This window comes from Arachis hypogaea, chromosome 5 (assembly GCF_003086295.3).
Source record: "Arachis hypogaea cultivar Tifrunner chromosome 5, arahy.Tifrunner.gnm2.J5K5, whole genome shotgun sequence".
In the NCBI taxonomy this organism is placed as follows: Eukaryota; Viridiplantae; Streptophyta; class Magnoliopsida; order Fabales; family Fabaceae; genus Arachis; species Arachis hypogaea.
This window is the reverse complement of record NC_092040.1, coordinates 34967005-34994076: the sequence shown is the minus strand read 5'-3', so window position 1 is coordinate 34994076 and position 27072 is coordinate 34967005. Positions and strand designations below refer to the sequence as shown.

General features: G+C 30.4%; 1 protein-coding gene across 1 annotated transcript; it reads right to left on the bottom strand.

Moving 5' to 3' along the window:
* Positions 1-3749: 3749 nt before the first annotated feature.
* Positions 3750-7908, bottom strand: LOC112803431 (coniferyl alcohol acyltransferase-like). Its single transcript, XM_025846925.3, has 3 exons — positions 7324-7908; positions 5911-6352; positions 3750-4577 (listed from the first exon to the last, which is right to left on the bottom strand). The coding sequence occupies exons 1-3, from the start codon at positions 7723-7725 to the stop codon at positions 4009-4011; spliced, it is 1413 nt and encodes a 470-aa protein (XP_025702710.1). The 5' UTR covers positions 7726-7908; the 3' UTR covers positions 3750-4008.
* Between the last annotated feature and the right edge of the window lie 19164 nt (positions 7909-27072).

The window sequence follows — 27072 nt, the reverse complement described above, 5'->3', positions numbered from 1 at the left end:
GCCACGAAGCAATAAATTTCTATTTAAGAAGACATTGAAAAATAACTAAAGAAGTACATCCACCAAACATAACAAAACAAATAAATAGGCAATAACCAAAGTATTATAAATTATTTAGATTACTACTATTATCTTTACGGATTTGGATCCTCTAAAGTTTGAATTTTATTTTAGAGAGTAAAGTGTGATCTTCTACCCTTGAATGATTTCTCTTTTCATATTTATTCTTGGTCTTACGTATGAAATAGATGGTGAGAGATCACACTTTACTCTTTAAAGTGAAATTCAAACTTTAGAAGATTCAAATCCTATCTTTACATCTCATATTTTGTGTACATATTCCAAAACTCATTGGCTAACGCTATAAATTGTGACTTCTTCTGGTTGATCTGACTCCAGAGTAAATGCACAACGGTTATCATGCGAATATCGTGATCCTCAAGTTACAATTTATTTATTATAAATTAGTACAAAAAATAGGGATTAAATATTAGAGAGTTGTTTTATAAATGCTCACTTTTTTGTTTTATAAATGGTCACCTTTCTGGATTTTAGAGAGAGGAAAGAGGTGCAGAAATAGTGTTATGATGTTTTAAAACGGGGAGAGAGTGAATATGCATGGTTTGGGTTTAATAGATAGCAAATTTTAAATTTCAATCGATTGAATGCATAAAAAAACACATTTACATCACTTCCCAAATGATTGAATTCTCATACCAATCGATTGAATTGTGAGACCTCAAGTTGCTTTGAAACTTTCAATCGATTGGGTAGCACAACCAATCGATTGAATTTGGCAAATTCATATTATTTTGATGAATTCAATCGATTGGGTAACACAACCAATCGATTGAATTGTGAGACCTCAGGTTGTTTTGAAGCATTCAATCGATTGGGTAGTATAAGCAATCGATTGAATTATAAAAAACCCACATTTTAGTCATCGTTCAATCGATTGGGTAATATGACCAATAGATTGATTTTTGCGAAAACCATGCTACCTTACAATTTTCAATCGATTGTTTTGTGATAACAACCTGTAATCCAATCGATTGAGTTTTGGAAAACCTGAAATTCAATCGATTGTTTTGATAATCCAATCGATTGATTTTCAAAGAAACACATTTCACAGCCCTAGACGAACGTCATGGATCAAATATAATCTTTTAATCGATTGGAATAGGCAAAAAGTTTATTACGATCAATGAAAGATCTAATTTGTTATTGTTATTGTTTTTGTTTTTGATTGTTAATAAATATAATAGATTAATAATAAAATAATAATTTATAAAATAAAAAATTTTATGATTAAATAAAATATATAAAATTAATTTATAATTAAAATTAAAAAAAAATTATTTAATAGTTATTAAAAAAATATATTTTGTTCAGGACAATTTAATAGTCCAAACGATTTTGGGATCATCAAACTCTTAACCACGTAACACACTCGTTAAAAATTATTTCACACTCACACTTTTGTTACACTTTCTCACTCTCTATAATGCACGTTACACGCACACGCGCACACACTCACTTTTGTAATTGTTACACCTCCTCACTTATACTCCGACACTAGCTAATTATTCACTCACTTGTCACACACCCAACACTATATATCTATCTCATGGTTTATTATTAGGAAAATTTTTTGGTGGCTAAGATTATAACGATTAAGAATGGCTAAGATTTGACTGTCCTATAAATAGATGACATACAGAAAAGAATATACAAATTTTGATGAAACTAATTATTATAAATGTTAGTAATTATTACAGAACAAAGAAAGAAATATCATAATCAAAATTATGTGTATATTATATGAGCTTAAAAGTCCTATTAATCATTTTTGAGTGAATAATACCCAAAATTAAAAATCTATTATAATGATGAGTCAACAAAACCTCCTAAATTATTAATAATAACGGTAATATGAGGAAAAAAGAAAAAAAATAAAATCATGGGACATTTATATAAATTCTTGCTATTAATATATTTGTAACATAAATTATATGAGAGAATAAATTTATAAAGTATTTAAATTTTATAACAAAATATTATTTTAATAAAAATAACTATTAAACATTATTATTATTATTATTATTATTATTATTATTATTATTAAAAGAGAAATTATTGGAATTAACAACTTTTAATATTTTTGGTTATTTTTTGAGCAACACAAATATTAAATTATATTTAACAGATAAATTTTATTGATTTATGTGTATAAATTTTGAAAAATTTGAGTGAAAATAATAAATATAGGTGTAAATTAGATGCTTATTGTGTGTAAAATCTATATAATATATGAGTACAAATTATTATTGATTAAGTACAGGCCAAAAATGATAATATTTATTGACCATGTAGCATTACTTTTATTAAAAATCTTTATAATAGGTTCTATTAATAATATTTATCTTTTCACTTTTTGAATTCACTATAGTTAGTATCTCTTAAATTCATAATGTCATACTTAAGATAATTTATTTAAATAAACTAATTAAAAATTAATAATACCAGATTGTATTAAAAATGGAAGCATCATAATTTTGTCCTCTCGATATTTATATTTTTACATTATTTAAAGATAAAAAAATATAAATATCGAGAAGATAAAATTATGATGCTTCTATTTTTAATACAACATGATATTATTGATTTTCAACTAGTTTATTTAAATAAATTATCCTAGGTATGACATTATGAATTTAAGATTTATAGATACTAGTTTTAGTGAATTCAAAAGGTGAAAAGATAAATATTATTAATAGAACATATTATAAAGATTTTTAATAAAAGTAATGCTACATGACTAATAAATATTATCATTTTTAGCCTGTACTTAATCAGTAATAATTTGTACTCATATAATACATAGATTTTACACACCATAAGCATCTAATTTACACCTATGTTTATTATTTTCACTCAAATTTTTCAAAATTTATACACATAAATTAATAAAATTTATCTGTTAAATATAATTTAATATTTATGTTGCTCAAAAAATGACCAAAAATACTAAAAGTTGTTAATCCCAATAATTTCTCTTTTGATAATAATAATAATAATAATAATAATAATAATAATAATAATAATAATAATAATAATAATAATAATATTTAATAGTTATTTTTATTAAAATAATATTTTATTATAAAATTTAAACACTTTATAAATTTATTCTCTCATATAATCCATCCTATAAATACATTAATAGCAAAAATTTATATAAATGTCCCATGATTTTGTTCTTTTTTTTTTCTTGTAGATTACGTTATTTATTAATAATTCAGGAGATTTTGTTGATCCATTATTATAATGAATTTTTAGTTTTAAATATTATTCATTCAAAAATGATTAATAGGACCTTTTTTTACATAAAAGACCCATATAATGTACACATAATTTTGGTGATGATATTTCTTTTTTTTGTCCTGCAATATTTACTAACATTTATAACGATCAGTCCCACTAAAATCTACATGCCCCTTTTCATATGTAATCTGTTTATAAGATAATCAAATCTTGACCATTCTAGTCATTGTAACTTTGGCTATCAAAAAACTTCTCTTATTATTATAGTAGTAAATGCTTAATTAACATGTTTATTATTATTTTATTTATTGGTGGTGTATATCATTACCTGAAAGATTATCTTTTGCATAAAATTTCTCTGCCAAAAACACTGCTACTACATATCATAAAATACTATTTTTTAATAATAATTTTGCATCTTCACATAGTATGCACATACTTCTTTTATTTCAACATTTAAAGAAAACAATTAAAATTAAACTCATACAAATTATGATACATTTAACATAAAACAAGTTACATTCCACACAAAATAAAATCACAATACTAATTAGCCACTAAATCAAGCCGTATATATATTTGTGTAAAAATATATGTATTATTTAATTTATTTTTAATATATATTTTATACGAATAATTAATTTATTGATTAATTTTTAGTATGTAGTTATTAACCAAATAATGTCATATTTGGTTGGAAAGGTAATCCCAAGATAAAGGCCTAAATATATGAGAATAATGAGACTCCATGAATTCCAAGTGGTTCTTGTGAAGGTGCAAATAGAGCACCCAATCGCCATTCCCTTTAGGGCTAGGCAATGGCATCACATAACCACAACCACCACCCCATGGAAAATGGCATGATTCAAATATTGGCTTTCCCCAGCCAAAATCAACCTTTGACTCAAGAAACCTTCTTCCTGAAGACACCACAAAACACGGTCCATCATACGTTTCATGAAAGATCCTGGTCACCGCCGGTACGGGGCGGTGTATTTCAACCCAGTCATTGAGCCCTAAGAAGTGCTCTTCCGTTGTTGCCACCTCTAGGAACTCGTGAACCTGCTCGGCCACCTGGCTCAGCGTCTTTTCCGCTAACTTCTCCACTGGTTCCCCATCAAATGGAATGGAAACCACGTTGCCAAAGTAACAATTCATTAGTGCTTCCTTTTTCTTGTCGCCATTGCTCAGCCTTCTTCTTCCATCAACCACAATACCCATCTTAGCAACGATCGCCTTTTTGTTATTATAACCTGTTATATATGTACATCATTGGTTTGAATCAAGCTCGGAAGATCATATATATATATATATATATATATATATATATATATATATATATATGAAAAAGTATAGGAAAATAATATTTTTTGAACAACTTAAATAATAGGTTAAAAGAAAAAAAGTTAATTTTAATTTTAAATTTTGAATTAATTAAGTTTATTTATGTTTAGTGGATCTGGGATGTAGCCCATTATTCATATCGTTTATAATTTTTGTTGTTTACCTAGCTGAATATATACACCTATTAATGTATGTGTACTTCTTCTTTCTTATTTTTTTTAGAGAAAAAATCCTAAATGATCTCTCACAATTATCTCAAAAGACAATGAGGTCTTTAAAAAATAAATTCATTTTCAACTCCTGATTTTTTCTTTTATGAGACTGATTAGCTCATTTGTTAATATTTTTTCTCTGTATTAACAAAATAAACCTACATGACATGTTAAATTGTTAATTTATCTTTTAATAACTAACTAGGATTAACAATTTTTTTTATTGAGAATCTCTTTGTCTTTTAATAATTTTTAAGGTTGTTTAATTTTAATTTTATTTTTTTATTACTTTTTTAAATATGTTAGTTAAATTTATTGTGTAAAACTAAAAATATTAATAATTTTTAAATTATTTTTATTTATAAAAATTAAATAGAGAATATATTAATGATTAACGTATCATATACATAAATATGTTTTAAAAAGAGATCATTAACAAATAAACTAATTAGTCTCACAAAATTAAATATCAAAAATAAAAAAAATATTTTTTTTGTTCAAAAGCGTTGTAGTCTATCAAAAAAATTTATCAAGACCAAATTGGATATTCACTTTTTTTTAAGCCTAAATATCTGTTTATTTACTTATTTTTTATTGATGATTTGAGAATGAAAATCGTAACAGTGAGGATATATAACCAATTAGGGCGGTTATTCTATATATTATGAATAAAAATGTTATGTATGTATAAAACAAAATCAATTATTGAATGAATTGTGTTATATTTATGTATAAATATTTGTTATTTATATATTATTATTTTAATTATATATATTTAATATTTTAATATATATTCTATTAGAGCAGATAAGTTTAGATGTAGCATGATTGATTATGAATAGAGAAGTGACATAATTGTTTACTTTTTAATTATTATTTGCATTGTTACTTTTTATGGTAAAATTAAGGGTTTACTGGCTATGTATTATGAAATGAAATAATAAACTTTTAGAAAATATGACCAAAATGAGTTATTTTATACGTATTTTATAAATATTTCTCTTTTGATGCATTGTAAGTTGTAAGTTACCATCAATAATAGTTTTGGATGAAACAGACGCCGTAGCAACCAATTTCCACAAGAATGCAGAGAAGGATACAAGCTTTGTGGGCTTGACACCACTTGAGGTTGCAAGTGCCTGAATGCGGTTAAGTTCTTCAACAGTGATGAAATATATGCGGCTGACGATTGGGCCGAGATCGGAACTGGGATTGGGCTCAGGTGGTGGAGGAAGGTGGTCGGTGAGGAGAACATACATGCGGTCAATTGAAGCAGAAGGGTGGAGAGTGGGGGGACGTCTTGGACTGAGGAGGGAGCGGCGAAAACAAGGTTGATGAGTTAAGGTACTGAGCCCTGTCGATTGGGCCAACTGGGCCCACGATACAAGAAACATGTTTGTACTGTAAGCATCGGCGATGCGATGGTCAGAAGTGCATCCTACTACTAACCCACCACACTTTAGCCAAGTTACCTGCACCAATTATACAAAAATGCATGATTAATTAAGTTAATTAAATATTCTTACAAAATAAACTGAGTTAAAGAAAAGTTTGAACTAGTTGTTGGTTAAAATTTATGATCTTTTTCCAGCACCATAGTCAACCAAGATTTTTTTAAATCTTAAATATTAAATTTTAATAATATAAAAGTAAAAAATAATTACAAGTCTTAATTAATACATCTTTTTAATTATTATCCTCACTTTTTTAAATAAAGAAATTTGAAAAAGTATAGATAACTAATAATATTTTTGAACAATATGAATTAATAAGGTTTTAGAGTAAATTTAATGAGTAACATTAAATTAGGGTGTAGTGTACTTGTATTTGATTGGTGGTTGTTCATATTGTTCAAGATAATCATTGTTTACCTAGCACTCTCCGAAAAATTTTTATTTTTTTACTTTTTAAAAGTAACATATATTTAAATTGTTTACTTTTTTAAGTAGAAAGATAATTAGGAAAATGACTTAGAATAAGAGTATTTTTCTAAAATAATTAATTATATTAGAAAATAAATAACATTTATAATATTTAATTCCATAAATAAAAAATTAAAATATAACTACCATTTATTAATAAATTTCTTGTTCACTTTTTATTATATATCCACAATTAATTTATAGAGAATATATAAATAGATAAAATAATTTAAAATGATCATTCTAATATAACTAAGGTAAGGTGATTATGATAACTATAACATTTTAAAAAATATTGTTAAAATTAAAATAATATCTTTTATAATTAAACAATATTTTTAAAAAATATTATTAAAAAAATATTATCAAAATAAAAAAAAGAATTTTAATTTTAACAAAAACTTGCAAAGCTATACTGTAGCCACCAACTAACTTAGACATGCTACAATCCACCTCTATGTTTCAGTTTCCTTTTTTTCCCCCATAATATAGTTTAGATCGAAAAGGATATTTATCCATGCCTGAACAGCAAGCACGCCACGCTTCTTCTTTGGAACAAGCTTTCCTTCAACAGATTCATCAGGGTTATACAAGTTAAGACTCCGAAGTTCAACATCAGCCTCAGCCACAACAAAATCAACCCCACGGTTATTGCACAGAAGCTCAGGTTCACCCATGGAGTTTTGCACCACCTCACCAGCAAAAGCATAATAGGGAACCAAAGCCTTAGCTAGTGAATTCTTAAGTGACTCCATCATTGATCCAAAGCTCAGCATTGCGGTGTTATTGTAGCAAAAGAAGACGCTAGCATCAATCGGTGGAAGAAGGAGGTCAAGGTTTGAGAATGGCAACCAATGGTCTTGCATGGGAAGCATGGCTGCCACCACTTCCTCTTTGATCACACTCACTCTGAATTCTCCCATTTTTTTATGTACCAAATATGTGAAGATTATTGATGGCTTTATTGTATTTATGTGCGTTGATGAACACAAGCCACATGCATAAGTTGGCTTATATTATATAGAAAGAGATATGGATAAATGAAGAAGATAGTAAACCCGGGGAAATTAAACCAACTTGGTCCTTTTCCAACAATTTATTTTTCTTGTTGCTATAATTAATTAATCAGCGAAATGTCATATATATTGGTAGTGACAATTATTAGTAGTGAGACCTTAAGCATTTAAGGACGATGAATTATATGGATGCAAATTAAAGAGGGTAGTTCTGTGGTGCTCGCTAAGAATTTGGTGGCTAAGGAAGGTCAAAAGTTGATCAGATAACGATTTGGTGACCTGTAACACAAAAATTTTACAAAAAATCCTAAGATCAACTTCAACAGTAAAAAGTGTTGAGGCCCTATTCCCGATAAAAATAGAGACTAGCTATTGTAAAAGCAGAAAAAGAGTCTCTTGTTGTGATAAGAATGGAATGTAAATGCTCATTTTCTATGAGCTACTCATATTCTCAAGGGAGAAGTACATTTAAAAAGTATTAAAGAAAGTTAAAAATATAAAAATATTATAGGTATATAAGTAGGAGGCTAAAGTCTCAGAAGATATACATTAGGAGTGCACATGAGTCGGGTGAAGTTGGGTTTGATGAGATCCAGATCCGACCCGAAATATACACCGGATTTATTTATTAGATCCGAATCCGAGCCTAGACCCGATGAAACCAATACACTTTCGGGCCACAATTATATCGGGAGAAAATCGGGTGAAAACTGGACCGTTAACATTACATTACGTTGATACCTTCTTGTAAGCTAGCATGTAAAAATATCTAAATTTCCAAGACTCCAACCATTATTTAACATAGTAAAATTCACTTAGAAAAATATAACAAGAACCAACCCTTCTTTAAAATTAAAGCATAACCACAATCAATACTAAAGCAAAACTACAATCATACTAATATTGTCTAATAATACCAAATATTTAAATCAATACAAATAACACAATATTATGCATTATATTAGTCTAAAGTCTTATGCATTCTAAACATAAAACATGAACTTATAGTCTTATAATGACTAATAACATAAAATATTAAGGTTTATAATACTTAAATTTCACATAAGAATAGTCATGATCCATCACTAATAACACAAAATATTAATTGTGTATGATGACCGGGCCACCGGGCCGACTTTGGGTAACCCGAGTTATGGCCCGGACCCGACCCGAAGTAATAATCGGGTCTATTTTTGAGACCCTTACCCAACCCTAAACCCGATGAAATCACACCAAATTAACTCCTAAAGTGTTCGGGACCGAATCGGACCTTCGGGCCGGGTCAGGTCTGTGCACCCCTAATACACACAATCAATAACAAAATCTTCTTTCTCTACTCTCTTTTCTCTCTCTTTTATATATATAAGCTACTATATATATATATATATATATATATATATATATATATATATATATATAATTTTTATATTGAGATATTAATTGTAGTGAATATTAATATTAGAGTCTCTACTTCTACTTCTTTATTTTATATTTACCATATCTTAGTTATTTATTTTACAACATGTTAGCAGCACGAGATTTTGATCAAATTTTTGGAAGACTTAAATGATAAATTTTCATTATGTCGAAACTCTCTCATCTTGAATTTAATGCTCTTGATATATCTGAAAACAACTATTTATCATGGATACTAGATGCTAAAATCCATCTTGATTTAATGGATCTTGGAGATACGATTAAGATTAAAAATAATGTATCCTAGAAGGATAAAGCCAAGGCTATGATTTTCCTTCGTCGTCATCTTGACAAAGGATTGAAAAATGAATATCTCACATTAAAAGATCCTGCAAATTTGTAGAAAGACCTTGAAAAAAGGTATAATCATCAAAAGACGATGATACTTTCTTAAACCCGATATGAATGGACGCACTTGCATCTACAGAATTTTAAATCCATAAATGAATATAATTCTGCAATGTTTCGAATCACCTCACGAATGAAATTATGTGGGAAAAATATAACTAATAATGATATGTTGGAGAAAACTTTCTCAACCTTCCATGCCTCGAATGTGCTCTTGCAGCAGCAGTATCGAGAAAAAGGATTTAAAAAATATCCTGAGCTAGTTTCTTACCTTCTTGTTGCTGAACGTAACAATGAGTTACTCTTAAAAAATTATGAAGTGCACCCAACTGGTGCCACCACATTTTCTGAAGTAAATACGGCAAATCATTACCCCAGAAGAGGTAAATGGCAAGGTTTTAGTAACAAGAAAAATTATAGAAGGAAGAAAAATTATATTCATAAGAAAGGATCTCACCAGAAGTGGGATAAAGAAAAAAACAATGCAAAAGGTAAAGCAACAGAGGATAAATATTTCTGTTATGGTGGAAATGACCATTGGTCACGTACCTGTCGTACACCAAGGTACCTAGTCGATTTTTATCAAGCATCTTTGAAAAATGATGACAAAGGAAAGGAAACAAATTTTGTTTCAAATGATACTGAAAATCCTACCACTCATTATTATATATCTGATTTTTTTGAAGATCCTAAAGGAAATATTGATCATTTGATCAGTGATGGAATAATTTAATATGTGAAATTGTTAAGTATTCATGTAAATAAATAATAATGTAAGAAATTTATTGTTAAGTTTTATTTTCTATGTATTTAAATTTTAAATATGATGTATATAAATAATGAAATATTAATGTTTATGTTTAAGATTTTTGAAATCAATAAATGTGTGAAGTTTTAATAATAATAATAATAATAATAATAATAATAATAATAAAATTTTAGTATATGACATTATGTATAGTATTTCTTAAAAAAATAATTTCAATTAAGAATTTAATTTGACTGTGCATGTATTACTACTAATTTTATTATTATTTATCTTTGAAGAAAATGGCAAGGATATATAATGAAGATGTATGCCTTGCGGATAGTGCAAGTTCACACACTATTCTCAAAAACGATATATATTTTACCCATCTTGTGCTAAAAGAAGAATATGTTAATACTATTATTGACTCGAACAATGTGATAGAAGGCTCTGGAAGAGCTATAATTTTATTTCCTACTAGAGAAACAAAATTCATAATAAATAATGCACTATTATCTACCAAGTCTCTGAGGAACTTGTTAAGTTTCAAAGATATTCGCCGAAATGGATATCATATTGAAATAATGAATGAGGAAAATCATGAGTACTTATGTATCACAACTCATGATTTAAATAAAAAGGTATTAGAAAAGTTACCATCATTTTCATCTGGATTATATTATACCAAAATTAGTACAATTGAATCACATGTCATTGTAAAACAGAAGTTTACTAGCCCAAATGAATTCATAACTTGGCATGATCGATTGGGTCACCTGGGAACAACCATGATACGGAGAATTATTGAAAATTTTTATGGACATTCACTAAAGAACCAGAAGATTCTTAAATCTAGTGAATTTTGTTGTGCTGCATGTTTTCACGGAAAGTTAATTTTAAGGTCATCACCAATAAAGATTGGATTTGAGTCCCCTGAATTCCTAGAAAGGATTCAAGGCTATATATATATATATATATATATATATATATATATATATATATATATATAGACCTTTTTATCCACATTTAGATATTTTATAGTCCTAATAGACGCATCTTCGAGATGGTCATATGTGTGCTTATTGTCTTCTCGCAACCCGGTGTTTGCGAGATTACTTGCTCAAATTATTCGATTAAAAGTATAATTTCCAGAAAATTCAATCAAAGCAATTCATCTTGATAATGCTGGTGAATTTATTTCCCAAGCTTTTGATGCCTATTGTATGGCTAATGGAATAAGTGTTGAACATCCAGTAGCTCATGTTCACACACAAAATGGGTTAGCAGAATCACTTATTAAACGCCTCCAATTAATTGCTAGACCCTTACTAATGAGAACAAATCTCCCAACCTCGATTTGGGAGCATGCTAATTTACATGCCGCGGCACTTATTCTTTTGAGGCCAACGAGTTACCATCAGTTCTTTCCTATGCAATTAGCTTTTGGCCTGCAGGCAAATGTTTCTCATTTAAGAATATTTGAGTGTGCGATATATGTTCACATTGTACCACCAATGGGACCCCAAAAAATTGGGGATATATGTTGGATATGATTCTACCTCTATAGTAAGGTATCTTGAGATACAAATTGGGGATGTATTTAAAGCCCAATTTGCAGATTGTCATTTTGATGAATCAAAATTTCCAACATTAGGGGGAGAGAATAAGCTTCCTGAAAAGGAACTTAATTGGAATGCATCATCCTTGATGCATTTGGATCCTCGATTAGGGCAATGTGAACTAGAAGTTTAAAAGATTATACATTTACAAAGAATAGCAAATGAATTGCCTGATGCATTTTTCGATACAAATAGGATAAAATTGTTTAGTGTCAGCCACTTTATTTAAACGCTTGTCAACATTATTGTTAATTTATATAAAAAAAATTATTGATTATGAAAATTATTATATACTTTATATGTAGATATGAAAATTCCAAATCATCGAAAGTGGAGGTACAATAGAAATTTGCCAAACCGAGGAGGATTACGACAGGAATTTATCAATGGTGTTCGACAATTTATTGATACAGTTACAAAACAACCTCAATTTATACTTGAAGGCAGTCTACTTAGATGTCCTTGCAACAAACATAAAAGTAAAGTTTTCTCAACTCCGAATGAAATTTTACTAGATTTATATAAATATGGTTTCATGCCAAGATACTGGTGTTGGGATTCACATGGAGAGAGTCCATTGCATTTGAATGTAGATCATGATAACCAAGAAGGCACATATTCTTCTTCGCATGCTAGTGTGCCAATAAGAAATTCATATGAATCTATGGTGGTTGATGCTGCTGGACCAGAATTAATGATTCAATTTGAAGAACACATGGAGGAGCCTTCGAATGCAGAAGCTAAAAATTTTTATGATTTATTATAGTCTGCTCAGTGCCCATTATTTGAGGGATGTGTTGGTCATTCAAAATTATGAATGGCAGTTAAAATGTTGATTATAAAAGCTAAAGGGAATGTATCTCAATAAATCTTTGATGATCTCGTGAAAGCTATGAAAGAAGTGATGCCTAAGGATAACTTATTTGTCTCCAATTTTTATGAAGCAAAGAAGCTAGTATCGAAACTTGGCATGGAAAGCAATAAAATTGATTGGTGCATTAATGGTTGTATGCTGTATTACAAGGAGGATGATATACCAAGAAAGGAATGTAAATTTTGTCATTCTCCAAGGTACAAAATAGGTAAAAAGGGTAAACAAGTGCCTTTGAAACGAATGCACTATTTACCGCTTATACCTCGTTTAAGAAGACTTTATGCTTCAATGAACACATCACGTCACATGCGATGGCATTTTGATCACGAATTTAAAGGAGTTCTTGAGCATCCATCGGATTCAAAAGTATGGAAGTATTTTGATATAAAACATCCACAATTTTCTCAAGAACCACGCAATGTCAGACTAGGATTATATGCTGATGGATTCACCCCTTTTGGTCAATCTGGTAAACAATATTCATGTTGGCCAATAGTTGTCACTCCGTATAACCTGCCTCCTTTTATGTGCATAAAAACTCCTTACATGTTTTTATCTATGATTATCCCCGGTCCTCGTAATCCCAAAACTAGGATTGATGTATACTTGTAGCCCTTGATTGATGAGCTAAAACTACTATGGGAGATGGCGTTTTAACTTATGATATTCAATCCAAGTCAAATTTTGTAATGCGAGCTGCATTGTTGTGGACTATTAATGATTTTCTTGCATATGGAATGTTGTCTGGATGGATGACAGCGGGCAGGCTAGCATGCCCATACTATATGGAACGAACCAAGGTATTCCAATAAAAAAAATGGGAGAAAGCCATCATGGTTTGACTGCCACAGACAATTCTTGCTAGATAATCACATGTTTAGAAGAAACAAGGATGCATTCTATAAGAATAGAATTGAGAGATCAAAACCTCCGCCAAGATTGACTGGAGAGCAAATATGGTATATAGTTCAGAATTATGATAAGACAAGTGATGTTGAGCAAATTGAGATAAAAGGATATGGAAGTACGCATAATTAGACCAAAAGAAGCATATTTTGGGATTTGTCTTATTGGCGTCATAATTTAATCCATCATAACCTTGATGTAATGCATATTGAGAAGAATGTATTTGATAATATATTCAATACTGTCATAGACATCAAAGAGAAGACTAAAGATAATGCAAAGGCTAGAATGGATCTGTCATTATACTGCAAGCGAAAAAGTTTAGAACTGCCAGAACAAAGTGGAAGTAAAATTATAAAACCTAAAGCAAACTACACATTTATCCTCCAGCAAAAGAGGGCAATATGTGAATGGGTGAAAGAGTTAAGGATGCCTGATGGATATGTTTCAAATTTAGGGAGATGTGTTGACATGAAGGAGGACAAGTTATACGGAATGAAAAGTCATGATTGTCATATATTTATGGAACATTTACTTCCAATTGCTTTTAGTTCATTTCCAGAGCAAATATGGAAGCAAATAACAGAGTTAAGTCAATTCTTTCGAGATTTGTGCTCAACATCGTTACGAGAAGATGTTTTAAATAAGCTAGAAGAAAATATTTCAATTGTGCTATGCAAGCTAGAACTTATTTTTTCTCCTAAATTTTTTTACTCAATGGAACATCTACCTATCATTTTCCATTTGAAGCATTACTTGGTGGTCTTGTGCAATATAGATGGATATATCCTTTTGAGAGGTACCTTATTCACACCTCTATATTTACTCTCAAATTTCTTTTTACTGTTTTATTAAGTCAACTATTTGTTATTTGATTTTTGTTATGAATTTTTTTAAGATAGGTTTCTCCATCATCTTAAGAAAAAGGTCAAGAACAAAGCACATGTTGAAGGATCTGTCGTTAAATCATATCTAATTGAGGAGATTTTTCACTTTTTTGATTTAACCAAACTAGTATCGACGCAAAGCAAAATGATGAAGGTGATGATTCAATTGAGCAAAATTTGTCTATTTTTAATTTGCCTGGTTGTTTGGCTAGTGAATGCAAACCTCGTTATTTAGATGACAAAGAATTCAGTGCAGCCATGAATCATATACTAATAAATTGTGATGAAATTAAGTCATATATTGAGTGAGTATTTTATCTTCCTATATATATTCTTACTATTAATAATATTTTCTTATATTAATAATTTTAATTTATTTGAAATTCATGTACTATAGGATCTTTGTGGACTTCATATGCTAAGATCATATTACTTTAAGTGATGAACAAGTTGATCAATTTATTGAAGCAGATTTCGCAAAATGGTTTAAAAATTATGTAAGTCAACATGATATGATAGTCTTATTATACACACAATTTTTGGTAGATGACATGTTATATTCTAACTTATTCGTTCTTATTTAATACAGGATAATGATCCTTTAAATAATGTGGCAGATTCGAATATTCATTCCTTGGCATGGGGTCCTTTGAGAATTGTTAAATGTTGGCCTATCTACAAAGTCAATGGCTTCAAGTTTCACACAAGATCTCACTCAAGTGGAAAGTCAACTCAGAATTATGGAATAAGTGTCAAAGACACAGGTTATGGTGAATATAAAAATGATTTCTATGGCCGGCTTGATGAAATTATTCAAGTTGAGTATACTGGGCTACCACTAAAAAGAGCTGTACTATTTAAATGTGAATGGTTTGATCCCACAATTGGCAAAGGAACAAAGGTAAACAAAGAGTATGGAATCATACAGATTCGAAAGAATCAAAGATATAATAAATATGATCCGTTTATCATTGCACATAAAGCAATTCAAGTATATTTTGCAGTTCATCCAATGAGCAACACTAGGAAAAAAGCAGAATAGTGGTTTGTATTCAAGACTAAAGCAAGAGGTGAGATTGAGATTGAAACAACGGAGAATTTTGCATATCAAGAAGATGACACAAATCAATCTAACAATCATATCTCAAATGATATTGACATTATTGTTGATTTACTGGATACCAATAGTACAAGATATGAAGAAGAAGAAGAAGAAGAAGAAGAAGAAGATGATGATGATGATGATGATGATGATGATGATGATGATGATGATGAGCCACTTGGGGATGAGGACGAAGACATGGATGAGGATGAGAACGAGAACGAGGACGACGACGATCAAAATGAATAGTATGAAAAACTCCACTAAGAAATGTATTTATTTGTATTTTCTTAAATTTTTAATATACCTTAATCTTATGAAAAAGTATATGACTTTTTTATTTTACGTGATTTTTTATTATATTTTATTTTGACTATTTTTTTAGAAGATTGGATATAATTTATTGAGAAAGTCTAGAGGCCAGCACTTTTATTAAAATTTGGCCAGCATTTAACCATCAAAAGAAAAATGAGTAATTCTCCACCATTAGATGTAATCTCACACCATTAAAAATACTACTGATGGCTAATTAATGGCTACAAATCACAAAATCTGCTGGTCTCCTAGCACTCCTCTAAATTATTTTAAAATTTTTATATATGTAATTCTTTTAGATACACTTTATCTTAAATTTGTTAAAAAATTAAATTTTGAATTATTATAACGTAAATAATTAAAAGAATAAATTAAAAAATAATATGAGGTAACTAAAAAAATCAAAATTAAATATAAGATGGTATATAAAAAAAGAAATTTAATATTAATAAAAATAGAAGAATAAAAAAAATAAGAAGATAGAGTATATATAAAAAAAAGAAGATAGAGTCTCCAAGTTTAACTAAAAAAAAAAGAGTCAAATATAATATACAGTGATAGAAAAAAAACTAATAAAAATATAGTCAATTTAGTTCTAAAATTTAGGATTGAATAAGTATATTTGTTAATTTTTTTTATTTAGTATTGAGTACATACTACCTGAATTAAAGGAGTTATGATGAATAATAGATTAATTTATTAGTCTTTTATTTTAATGGTTGATCTATAATGATTCAATTATTTATTTTAAGATTGTAATTTATTTCATATTTGATATTATATAAAAATAAATTATTAACTTAATAAAAAATTAAAAATCAAAAGCATACATTTAAAAAATAAACTAACTAAATTTTATGGTAACCCCACCAGAAGTACCCATTTCGTTGGTGCCAGGCACAAAATAGCTTCCCCCACCAGAAATTCCAATTCGCTTGCGCCCCTCTTGAAATGACGGTTAAATCCATTTCGCGGGTGCTTTGCGAACAATGGCCCTGCGCATTTTTGTAAAGCTTTTTCTGCAAGCGTATTATGGGAATTAATACATTTTATTTACTTATTTATATAAAAAAGCCTGCATAAATAAGCACTAAGGTACCAATTAATCCAATTTTTAAAAATATGTCTAATAATAAATAAGATGTTAATTGTTATGATGATTATTTCATATTTTGATCAAGAGGTTTTGGAATTGAAAGGTGCAAACAAAACGGTACCTTTTTATAAGTTATATATAATTAAGGTTATTTTAGGAAAAAGAAACTTTATTTTGGAATAGTAAAAATATTTGGGACAAATCATAGACTAATTTAAAATATAAATAATATTTTTATACTAAATTTTAAAAGTTTTCAATAAATATTTGAAATCTGTTTGAAAATTGATGAACTTTCAAACGAAATTTACAAATGATGCTATTTCGTTCCAAATTTGTGGGAAAAAAATTTGTTTTCTTCGAAGGGTTTGTTATAATAAAAGCATTTAAAACTAATTATAGATAAATTTGGGATAGAATTAACATTTTTCAAAATGCGTCCCAAATCCGTCTGAAGTTATTGCGCATATTCAGATGGAATACGGATGAATTATAGTTTTTGTCCAAAATATGTTGCTAATCTGTATGAAAATTTTCGCGCCATCTAAAAAAAATTTGGCGCCAAAATTTGGGACAAAATTTAGACAAATTTAGGACAGAATATATTATTCCAATCTCTCCACTAAAAATTGTTCAACATTTGTCTCAAATTTGTCCGAAATGAAAAAGTCATTCAGACAGAATAAATTTCGTTTGAAATTTTTGTCCGAAAAAATCCTATTTCTAGTAGTGGGTGAGGCGGCGTTTAGCGCCGCTATGCCCGAATGCAATAGTGAACTTTAAGATGATGGCGCTAAACGCCGCCAGTGAGGTGGCATTTAGCGCCAAGATGGCAGCAACAAATTCTTGTTTTTTTTCGTTCTGAACTCTGCTGAATTTCACCCGAATGCTACCTGTAATTATTAAAATACAACACAACAACTCAAACTAGTATCTAATAGGGAGTAAATCACCTAAATCTTTCAAGAATTTAACAAATCACTATATAAATCATATAGAAAAGACACTAATGATGCTCACGCATCAATAGCCACTTTAGCGAAACACTGTATTTAGGTGACCCGCACCATCTTATCATCGAATTTATCCGATGGTAATTGTGTCCTAAATTAAACTGCGAACACTCTTCCTCTTCAATTTGAATTTTGCTCTCTCTCTCTCTCTCTCTCTCTCTCTCTCTCTCTCTCTCTCTCTCTCTCTCTCTCTCTCTCTCTCTCTCTCTCTCTCTCTCTCTCTAACCCTCTCATCTCTCCTCTCCGTCAACATCCTCCTCTCTAGCAGCCGTCTTCAACGGCACTATCTCACCATTTTGTTGCAGTTGCTGCTACAAATGCCTTTGCCGCTGTTGCTGTAAATGCTTCTACCGCCGCTTCTTCTTAGCACCGGCGTGTGGTCAGAAGCTCTTATTATTCTTACTTGTTATTAGTTATTATAAAATGAGATTTATGTTGTTTATTATTGATTTGCGTTGATTATTCATTCGGATTGCTTAGTGAAGTTTTTATTATATATATTTTTTTATTATTGTTAATTTGTTCTTATTCTTTTACTTAGAATTTTTTTTGTTCTTTAATTTTCTTTTCAAGTTATTTGCTGCTTCAACTAGATGATAATTTAGAATCAGTTAGAAAATTTATAAAAATTAGTTTGACGATGAAGAATTCAAAATAAATTATATGATTTAGGGTTTGTTTGTTTTACAAATTTAGAATTCTTTGAAAGTTTAATAAATGTGTGCATTTAAGTTGCTTAGCAACAATGCTTGAAGCCTCTTGGTGGGTGGATTAGAATTTGAACGTATGTTACCTTAATAATGATTGAAAAATTAAAACAAATCAGAATTTAAAGTTACATAACTTTTTCATATGATGTGATATGAGTCTAGAACGTGTTTTAAATGAAAATTGGAGGTATCTAGTATAATTTCACCAAAATTTAGGAGCAATGAGTTAGAATTAAATTTTTCATGATTTTTGTAAAACTCTTGCTGCTGTTTTTCAGAAATTGCTAGGACATGGGCAAAACTTTAAAAATTTATACAAAATTTAATTTTAAAGTGATTGTAATGAAACTTTAATTAAATTAAAGCTTAGGATAATTTTTTTTAAATCAGTTTAACGTAGTTTATTTTGATTAAGCATTTTGAATGATTAGTGAATATGTTTAGCACATTTTAATTGGTATATGTAATAAACTACAATTTTATAGTTTATCTTGTATTGAATTTGATGGGTTTTATCAACTTTTTCTACATTTATTCAATGAAATAGCATGATTTTGTAAATTCTCCTAAATTGTGCTTAAGAGTGAAAACATGCTTTTTAGGCCTAAATTTGCCAAATTTAATTCACTTTAATTTCATTTGATGCTTTGATATGTTTGTTAAGTGTTTTCAGGTTTAAGAGGCAAGGATTGGATCAAAGAAGTGAAGAAAAACATGCAAGATGGAGAATTCATGAAAAATAAGGATTTGGTGGATTCAAGGCCACGCGTACGTGTGACCCACACGTACGCATGAGGAAGGAAATTTGTCAGGCCACGCGTACGTGTGACAAGCAGCACAGGACCAACTTAAAGACAACACACTGGGAGGCCCAAATCCAACTCATTCTAAAGTATTTGAGGCCAAATTCAAGAAGGATAAGGGGAGAGCAATTAGGATAGTTTAGAAACATGCTTTAGGTTATTTTCTAGAGAGAGAAGCTCTCTCTTCTCTCTAGAATTAGGGTATATTAGTTTATATTTCTCTTAGATTTAGGTTTAATTCTTGTCTTCATTTACTTTTCCTTGCAATTTATTATTCTTGCATCTTTGTTCCTTTAGTTTTACTTGTTATCTCCTTTACTTTCTTGTTTTTATGTTTATGACTCCTTGTTAAGTTTGATTTTCATTAATACAATTTATGTTTCATGTTTATTGAGGTTTAATTGAGTTGTTATTGTCATTTTCTTGTATTGGGTAGTTGTAGATTTTATATTTCTTGCTAATTTACTATACTTTTTTTTATACATTCTAAGTGTTTGATAAAATACTTGATTGGATTTTAGAGTAGATTTTTGTATTCTTGACTTAGGTTGGTAATTTGAAAACTCTTGAATTGTCAAAATCTCTTGTTGATTAGTAATTGAAGATTGCTAGTTAGCTTGAATTTCACTAAATGTAGTCTTTCACTAGGAGTTAACTAGGACTTGTGAACTCAAGTTAATTCTATTCACTTGACTTTCCTTTATTTGTTAGAGGTTAACTAAGTGAGAACAATAGAAAATTCCTATCACAATTGAGGATGATAATGAGGATAAGAATTCCAATTCTCATATCTTGCCAAGACCTTTTTTAGTTGTTAGCTTACTTTTTTGTTATTTACATTTATTGTCTATCATTATAAACCCCCAAAAATACCTCATAACCAATAACATGCACACTTCCCTGCAATTTCTTTGAGAGACAACCCGAGGTTTAAATACTCGATTTTTATTGATTTGACTTAAGTGACAAACAAATTAAACTTTGATTGAGGGTTGTTTATCAGTTTGGATCTATACTTCGACGAGATTATTTTGTGAAAATTTCTAACCGACGATTTTCCTCTATCGATATGCTCTTCGCAGACATGACGACTACTAGAGGTGTTGTGGATCAGCCTAGTGGTCATCGTCGTGGTCATGGTCGTGGTAGATGGAGGGTTTTTGCCGATACCGCTGAGAATTCTGGATCATCTCCCTCTACTCCGACTACCTCGGTGACATCATAGGTTGCAGGTGCATCGGACCAACTGTTCATCATGGTCTCGAATCCAAACTATGTCCTTATATCTACGGCGATGACACTGCCTCCATCCGCTCAACAGTCCACTGTCTTGGCGACGCTACCTCCAGCAATAGATGCCAATCAACTGATGCCCCTCCACCACCTCCCATCGTACGGTTGATGATTTGGCCTAATGGTGGAACGACATAAGTACTATTTTAAGTTTTTTATATGCTGAAAGTGTTTGATAACTCATGATTAATGATTCTTGATTATTGATTCTAGTTTTAGTGGATTTAGGGTTGTATGTTTCAACTGTTGAAGTACTTGATATATCGTGATTAGGTGATTCTTGATAGTTAATTCAAGTTTTAGTGGATTTAAGGTTGTAGGTTTGAATTGCTGAAAGTGTTTAATATATCATATTTATTGATTTTTTATTATTGTTTCTGCTTTAGTGGATTTATGATTTTGCTTCTTGATTATTGTTGACTGTTATTCATTGATTGTTGACAGTTGGTGCTGTTTAAGTTAATTGTTGATGGATAGAATTTGTGGAGCATTTCAGTTATAGATGAAACTCTGCCAAAATTTCTAAAAAATTCTTTATATTATGGTTATTTGTTTCTGAAGTTTTAATTTATATTGTCATATTGGTTTATTTGTGAATTGTTGATAGGTTTGCGTCAAACAGTAACATATGTACTCAGGAGATGACCAACATCATGAAGCTGATGTATGGCCATTCATGGCCGAGCTACAAGAAGATCCCCTTTGAGACCAGAGAGTAATAGGTAGGCGGCTACAATAGATGCTGGAGGATGTACGTGAAAGGTATGATCACCCCACTTCCTGGCTTCACCCAAAAATAAAAAAGGCTCTGTACGTTCACTGGGAGACTGATGAGGGGTTCAAACATCGGCGTTTCACAAAGCTACCAGGGTATTGGCCAGGTCGTTCAAGTATACCAGCTGCTCAACGACCTTCATGAAGACTAAGGCCAGGATGGTATGTAGCTTCTCTAATTTTGTTATTAACTTAGTTATATTCTTTGCATATTATTAGTAGGAATCCTAACATATTGTTTCAATGCAACATGTGTAGTTGAAGTTGTTGGATTGCGATGCGACACTGGTGGAGACCTTCAAGTACACCTACACTTTGAAGGAGAATAAAGAGAGATTTGCTTATCAGCGGTCTGAGGATCATTATGTGAGTAAACATATGATCTTGTGATATAAAATTTTTAATTTACTGTATAGCTGTCGTCTTAATCATAATAACATGTGTTGCACAGGAGTCATACACGTAGAGACTGGAGGTCGCAACTCAGCAATCTCAGCAAAGTGTGGAGGACGCCAATGAATCTGTTACTTCAGTCGTCAATCCCGATGTGGTTTGGCGCGAGACCGCCTCAATGATGCGTGAGCATCTTGTCTATCTTTTTCTAGTGAATTTGCACTTAAATTGCTGAGTTTAATTAAGAATTAATTATATTTTAGCCACTATGGATGCTATTTTGAGTTTTGGGCAATTTTATTTATTTTAGGTAGCATTCGGCGGAATTGACGGAGTTTCTGTAGCACAAGAATCAAAGGAGATGGCTGCGAGGAGCGACACGCACACGTGCCTGACGCGTGCGCGTGATCTGGAAGTATCCATGGCGACGCGTACGCGTGACTGACGCGTATGTGTGATTTGAAGATTTGCTCAGCAACGCGTTCGCGTGACCGACGCGTCTGCGTGACTTGCGAAGAAGACCAGCGACGCATACGCGTGATTGACGCGTACGCGTGACGTGCGCGATCTGTAAAATTTACAGAAATCGCTGACGTGGATTTTGGGCCGCGTTTTGAACCAGTTTGCAGCCCAGAAAACACAAATTAGAAGCTGCAGAATGGACAAATCAAGTGGTCACCATCCATTAGCGGAAGACTTGTTAATTAATTTGAATTTAAATTCAAATCTGATTTTTAGGAAAAGATATTATTTTTAGATAATTAGATTTTAAATTTATTAGGATTAGTTATAAATAGGAACTCTGTACATTTTTACACAGTACATTTTACCTGAATCCTTATTTTCCCTCTCAATCATGAGTAACTAAACCTCCATTGTTAAGGTTAGGAGCTCTGTCTATTTTATAGATTGATTTTGTTGCTCTTTCTATTTTAATTTATGCATGGATTTATAATTCAATAATTGTTTTTGCTCTTTATTTTATGAATATGGGTGGAACGGAAGTATGACCCATGTTCTAATTGAGTTCTTGTAAAACTTGGAAAAACTATTTAATTGAACAACAGCTTGAAAACATATTATATTGAATTTCTAATTATTTGTATTTAACGGGATACGTGACATATAATCTCCTTATTTTTGGATAATTAGGATTCTTTTGGCATATAAACTAGAAATTGATCATCACCCTCTAATTGGAATTAATTGACCAAGGAATTGGCAGTTAATAAATTTTAGAGGACACTAGGAAGGTCTAAGGAATTAGGGTCTAGTCACATATAGTTTGCCATGAATTAAATCTTGCATGATTAAATTAGTTAGTAAAAAAGTTAATCTGAAAAAATAGATAACTCTGAAACCTTAACTGCCCTCTTAATATTTTATTCCAAAGCCATTTATTTTACTATTTTAGTTTCTGTACAATTGAACATCCAAATACTATTTCCTGTTTACCTGACTAAGCCAATTACTCAATCATTGTTGCTTGATCCATCAATTCTTGTGGGATCGACCCTTACTCACGTAAGGTATTACTTGGTACGACCCTGTGCACTTGCCGGTTAGTTTGTGGGTTGTAAAATACCGCACCACTCAATGCCTTACAAGAACACGTATACAGGCTGGGGTCATTCTTCGTCAGTAGCCTCCGCACCTCCACGTTCGCCTCTGCCACCAATCGAGTCGTCGATCCCGAGGAAGACATTAATTTGAGGCTGCAGGTGCAGGAGCTCACCCGAAGCCTTCACAAACCGGCTCAGGAGTTGAACAAGACTCAGAAGAGGTATAAAGAGATCCTTACACGCGTAACGAACACAAATGAGTTCAGGCTGGAGTGGAGGGAGCAACTGGAGCGGCTTTAGCGAATGGAGTATCAGATACCGGTGTACCAGGCTCAGACGCGCGCCAGTGGTAGTGGCGCTACAAGTGGTAGTGGTGCTGCTGGTGGGACACAGATATCACCGCCTTCTCCCGCCTCAGCAGGACCACAGGAATGACGACGACGATGACTACTAGGATCTTTAGAGTTTAGGGCTTTGTTTTACTATTTCATTGTATTTGATTTATTTGACTTTTAATTTATTTGAACATTTTAATAATATTATATAATTGATTTTTATTATTTATAATTTGACCACTAAATGTGTAAAAAATAAATTTAAATAAAAGTTAAAATTAAAACAAAAAATAAAAAATATTGTGTCTCAATATTTTTTTTAAAAAATTAACATTACCATTTAATTTACCAAGGGCATAATCAAATGGTAATAATGTGGGAACAGTATATTGTGGCACTAATATTACCATTGAAAAAATTTTCTGATGACCAAAAGGTTTTTTGGATAGGTAATCTACTGCAGAATCCAGAATCCAACGATAATTATCGTCAAACCAAAAAATCCAATGGTATAGTTACCGGCAAGGTTTATGCCATTAAATTATTTCTGACGATGAATTTATCAGTAATTAACTTACTGTCAAATTTTTTTCATTTTTTCGACAATAATTCTAACAATACTCAACATTTTTTGTAGTAAAAGATAATTTAGTATTTATACTAGTTAAATAATAATAAAAAATATTAAAAATTATTGGCCCTAATAAGAGTGTTTCGTCAATAAATATGAGTTTTGAAATTTGAAACTTAGATACTTTTGTAATTCAGTTTTTCAAGACATTTAAAAAAAACTTGGAAGTGCACATATTGATAGAATTGAAATTGAAACTGATTGAAAATAATAATGAAAAAAGAAACATGAAATTAATTTAAATTGATAATAAAATAATAAAATTAATTAAATTGATCTTATCTATTAACAAATGAAAGAGATAAAAAAAATGAAAACAATGAGTTGTTAGAAGAGAAAAAAAGAGAATATCATTAAATCTAATAATACAATATTATTTGTAGATTAAAAATTAGTTTAAGAAACTAATTTTTAATATTTTATATTTTAATATAATTTTTTATATTAATAGTTAATTTAGTAGTTAACTTTATGTATGTACATAAAATATGATCAAATAATATAGGAAAATCGGTTAGATGAGATGATATTAATTGAAAGTGGACTAATTAATAAAATAGTGACTATCTAGTAGAACTGTGCAAATAATTAAATTTGGTGACTAAGTATTTCTCTTATGTAAGGTGATGAGACCTCCACCCATTATTAAATGATGAACAAGTCTACTAACTCGTGTCATATATGGAAAAGTATAAATTTGATGCTACGTACACATCATATTGATACATATAAATAAACTAAAAAAAATTAAAATAGACAAAGCTAAATACGATAAAGGCTCATGTACATAACAATAACAAATTCATTTAGAGAGTTATTTTAGTCAGTCAATATTTTTTAATTTTAAAATTTAAATATTAAATTTTTAGACTGTAAATTTATGATTTTAAATTCTAAACTCTAAATATTTATTTTAAATTTAAAATTCTAAATTTTTAAAAGAATGAACATGAATGTGTACATAGTATTTTTGGTATATCATAGTTGACCTCAATGGCTATCAACCTTAAATGAAATGTTGAAGTGGACTTTGAGGAGAAGTTCGTTGCACTTCTTAAATAGTTTGATTTGACAAATCAACCACGTTAGAATTTAGAACCATGCATCCTATATTCATGTCCTTTGATTTATCTAAACTAATTTCAATTACATAATTTCGGTTCAACTCACCAGTTGGTTGAATCACTGTTAGTTTATTTCAATATACTCTGATTCAATGTCAACCACTTCATAAAAGAGTGTTTACCTATTTCAAACTCAGCGTGCTATATTTTCAATTACATCGACGGTATTCTCGACCAACGATTAACATACATCATCTGCTGGTATTTATATCGTCATAACTATAAATAGCAAATAATTGAATATAGTACGAAACTCTCAGAATAAGTATAAACCAATATACTATTTTTAAAGAAAATAATTTAATTAATAGTTCTAAAAGAAATTAATAATAACTATTAGAGGATTTATTACAAATTTATTAGAGGATTTCTAATCTTCTAATTAAGCCATTAAGAGCAATAGACGATTCTGGTATGTTGAAAAGAAAAAGGCATCAAGATTTTTAAACTTGCTATATATATATATGATTTCTCGGTTACACTTTCATAACCACAAACATAGAGAAACAGAAACCAATTTATTATTTTCATCCTTAATGTTATATCAGAAAGAAGAGTAATGGTACGTCCGTCTCTTTGAAGATTTTGAGAGAAAAATGATAGAACCTATTAGCACAAAAGTTTGACAACGAACAGTAGTGGCATCACCCATGATGTATAAGTTGATAACAGACTTAGTTGACAGTAAGATGACAGTAAGAAGGGAGTAAAGGACAAATAGGTCCCGACTTATTTTTTTCGTGGACATTTTCGTCTTCAAAGATTGAAAAATACATTCATGTTTTTGACCTCTCCAAAACGTGGACAAATTTACCCCTCTATTGAAATCACTCCGTTGGACCCGACGGAAAAGTCTGACGTGGCTCCCGTAACGCTGACCTGTCCGTTACGGAATGACACATGACTTTGAACTTTTGAAAACAGGACATATTAGTCCTTATGTACCAAAACGACGCCGTTTCACCACCTCCCCTCCAAACACATACTTTAATTCCCTTTTGCAATACGTCGTTTTACCCTCCAAAGCCAAACCCTTTGACTTATTGTCTCTTCTTTCTTCCAAATCTCAATCTTTAACAGTCGATCCTCTCATTGCTCTGACCTCAATTCATGCTTCAAATTCCTCGTTCCTTTCTCTCCGGAGCCTCGTCGCTGAAAGCTTGCCTCCGCCACATTCATCGGTTCCAACGGTAGAGAAGAAGATGACCGCCTCATCTGGTGGCCACCGCAGCCCGTCTTGGACCT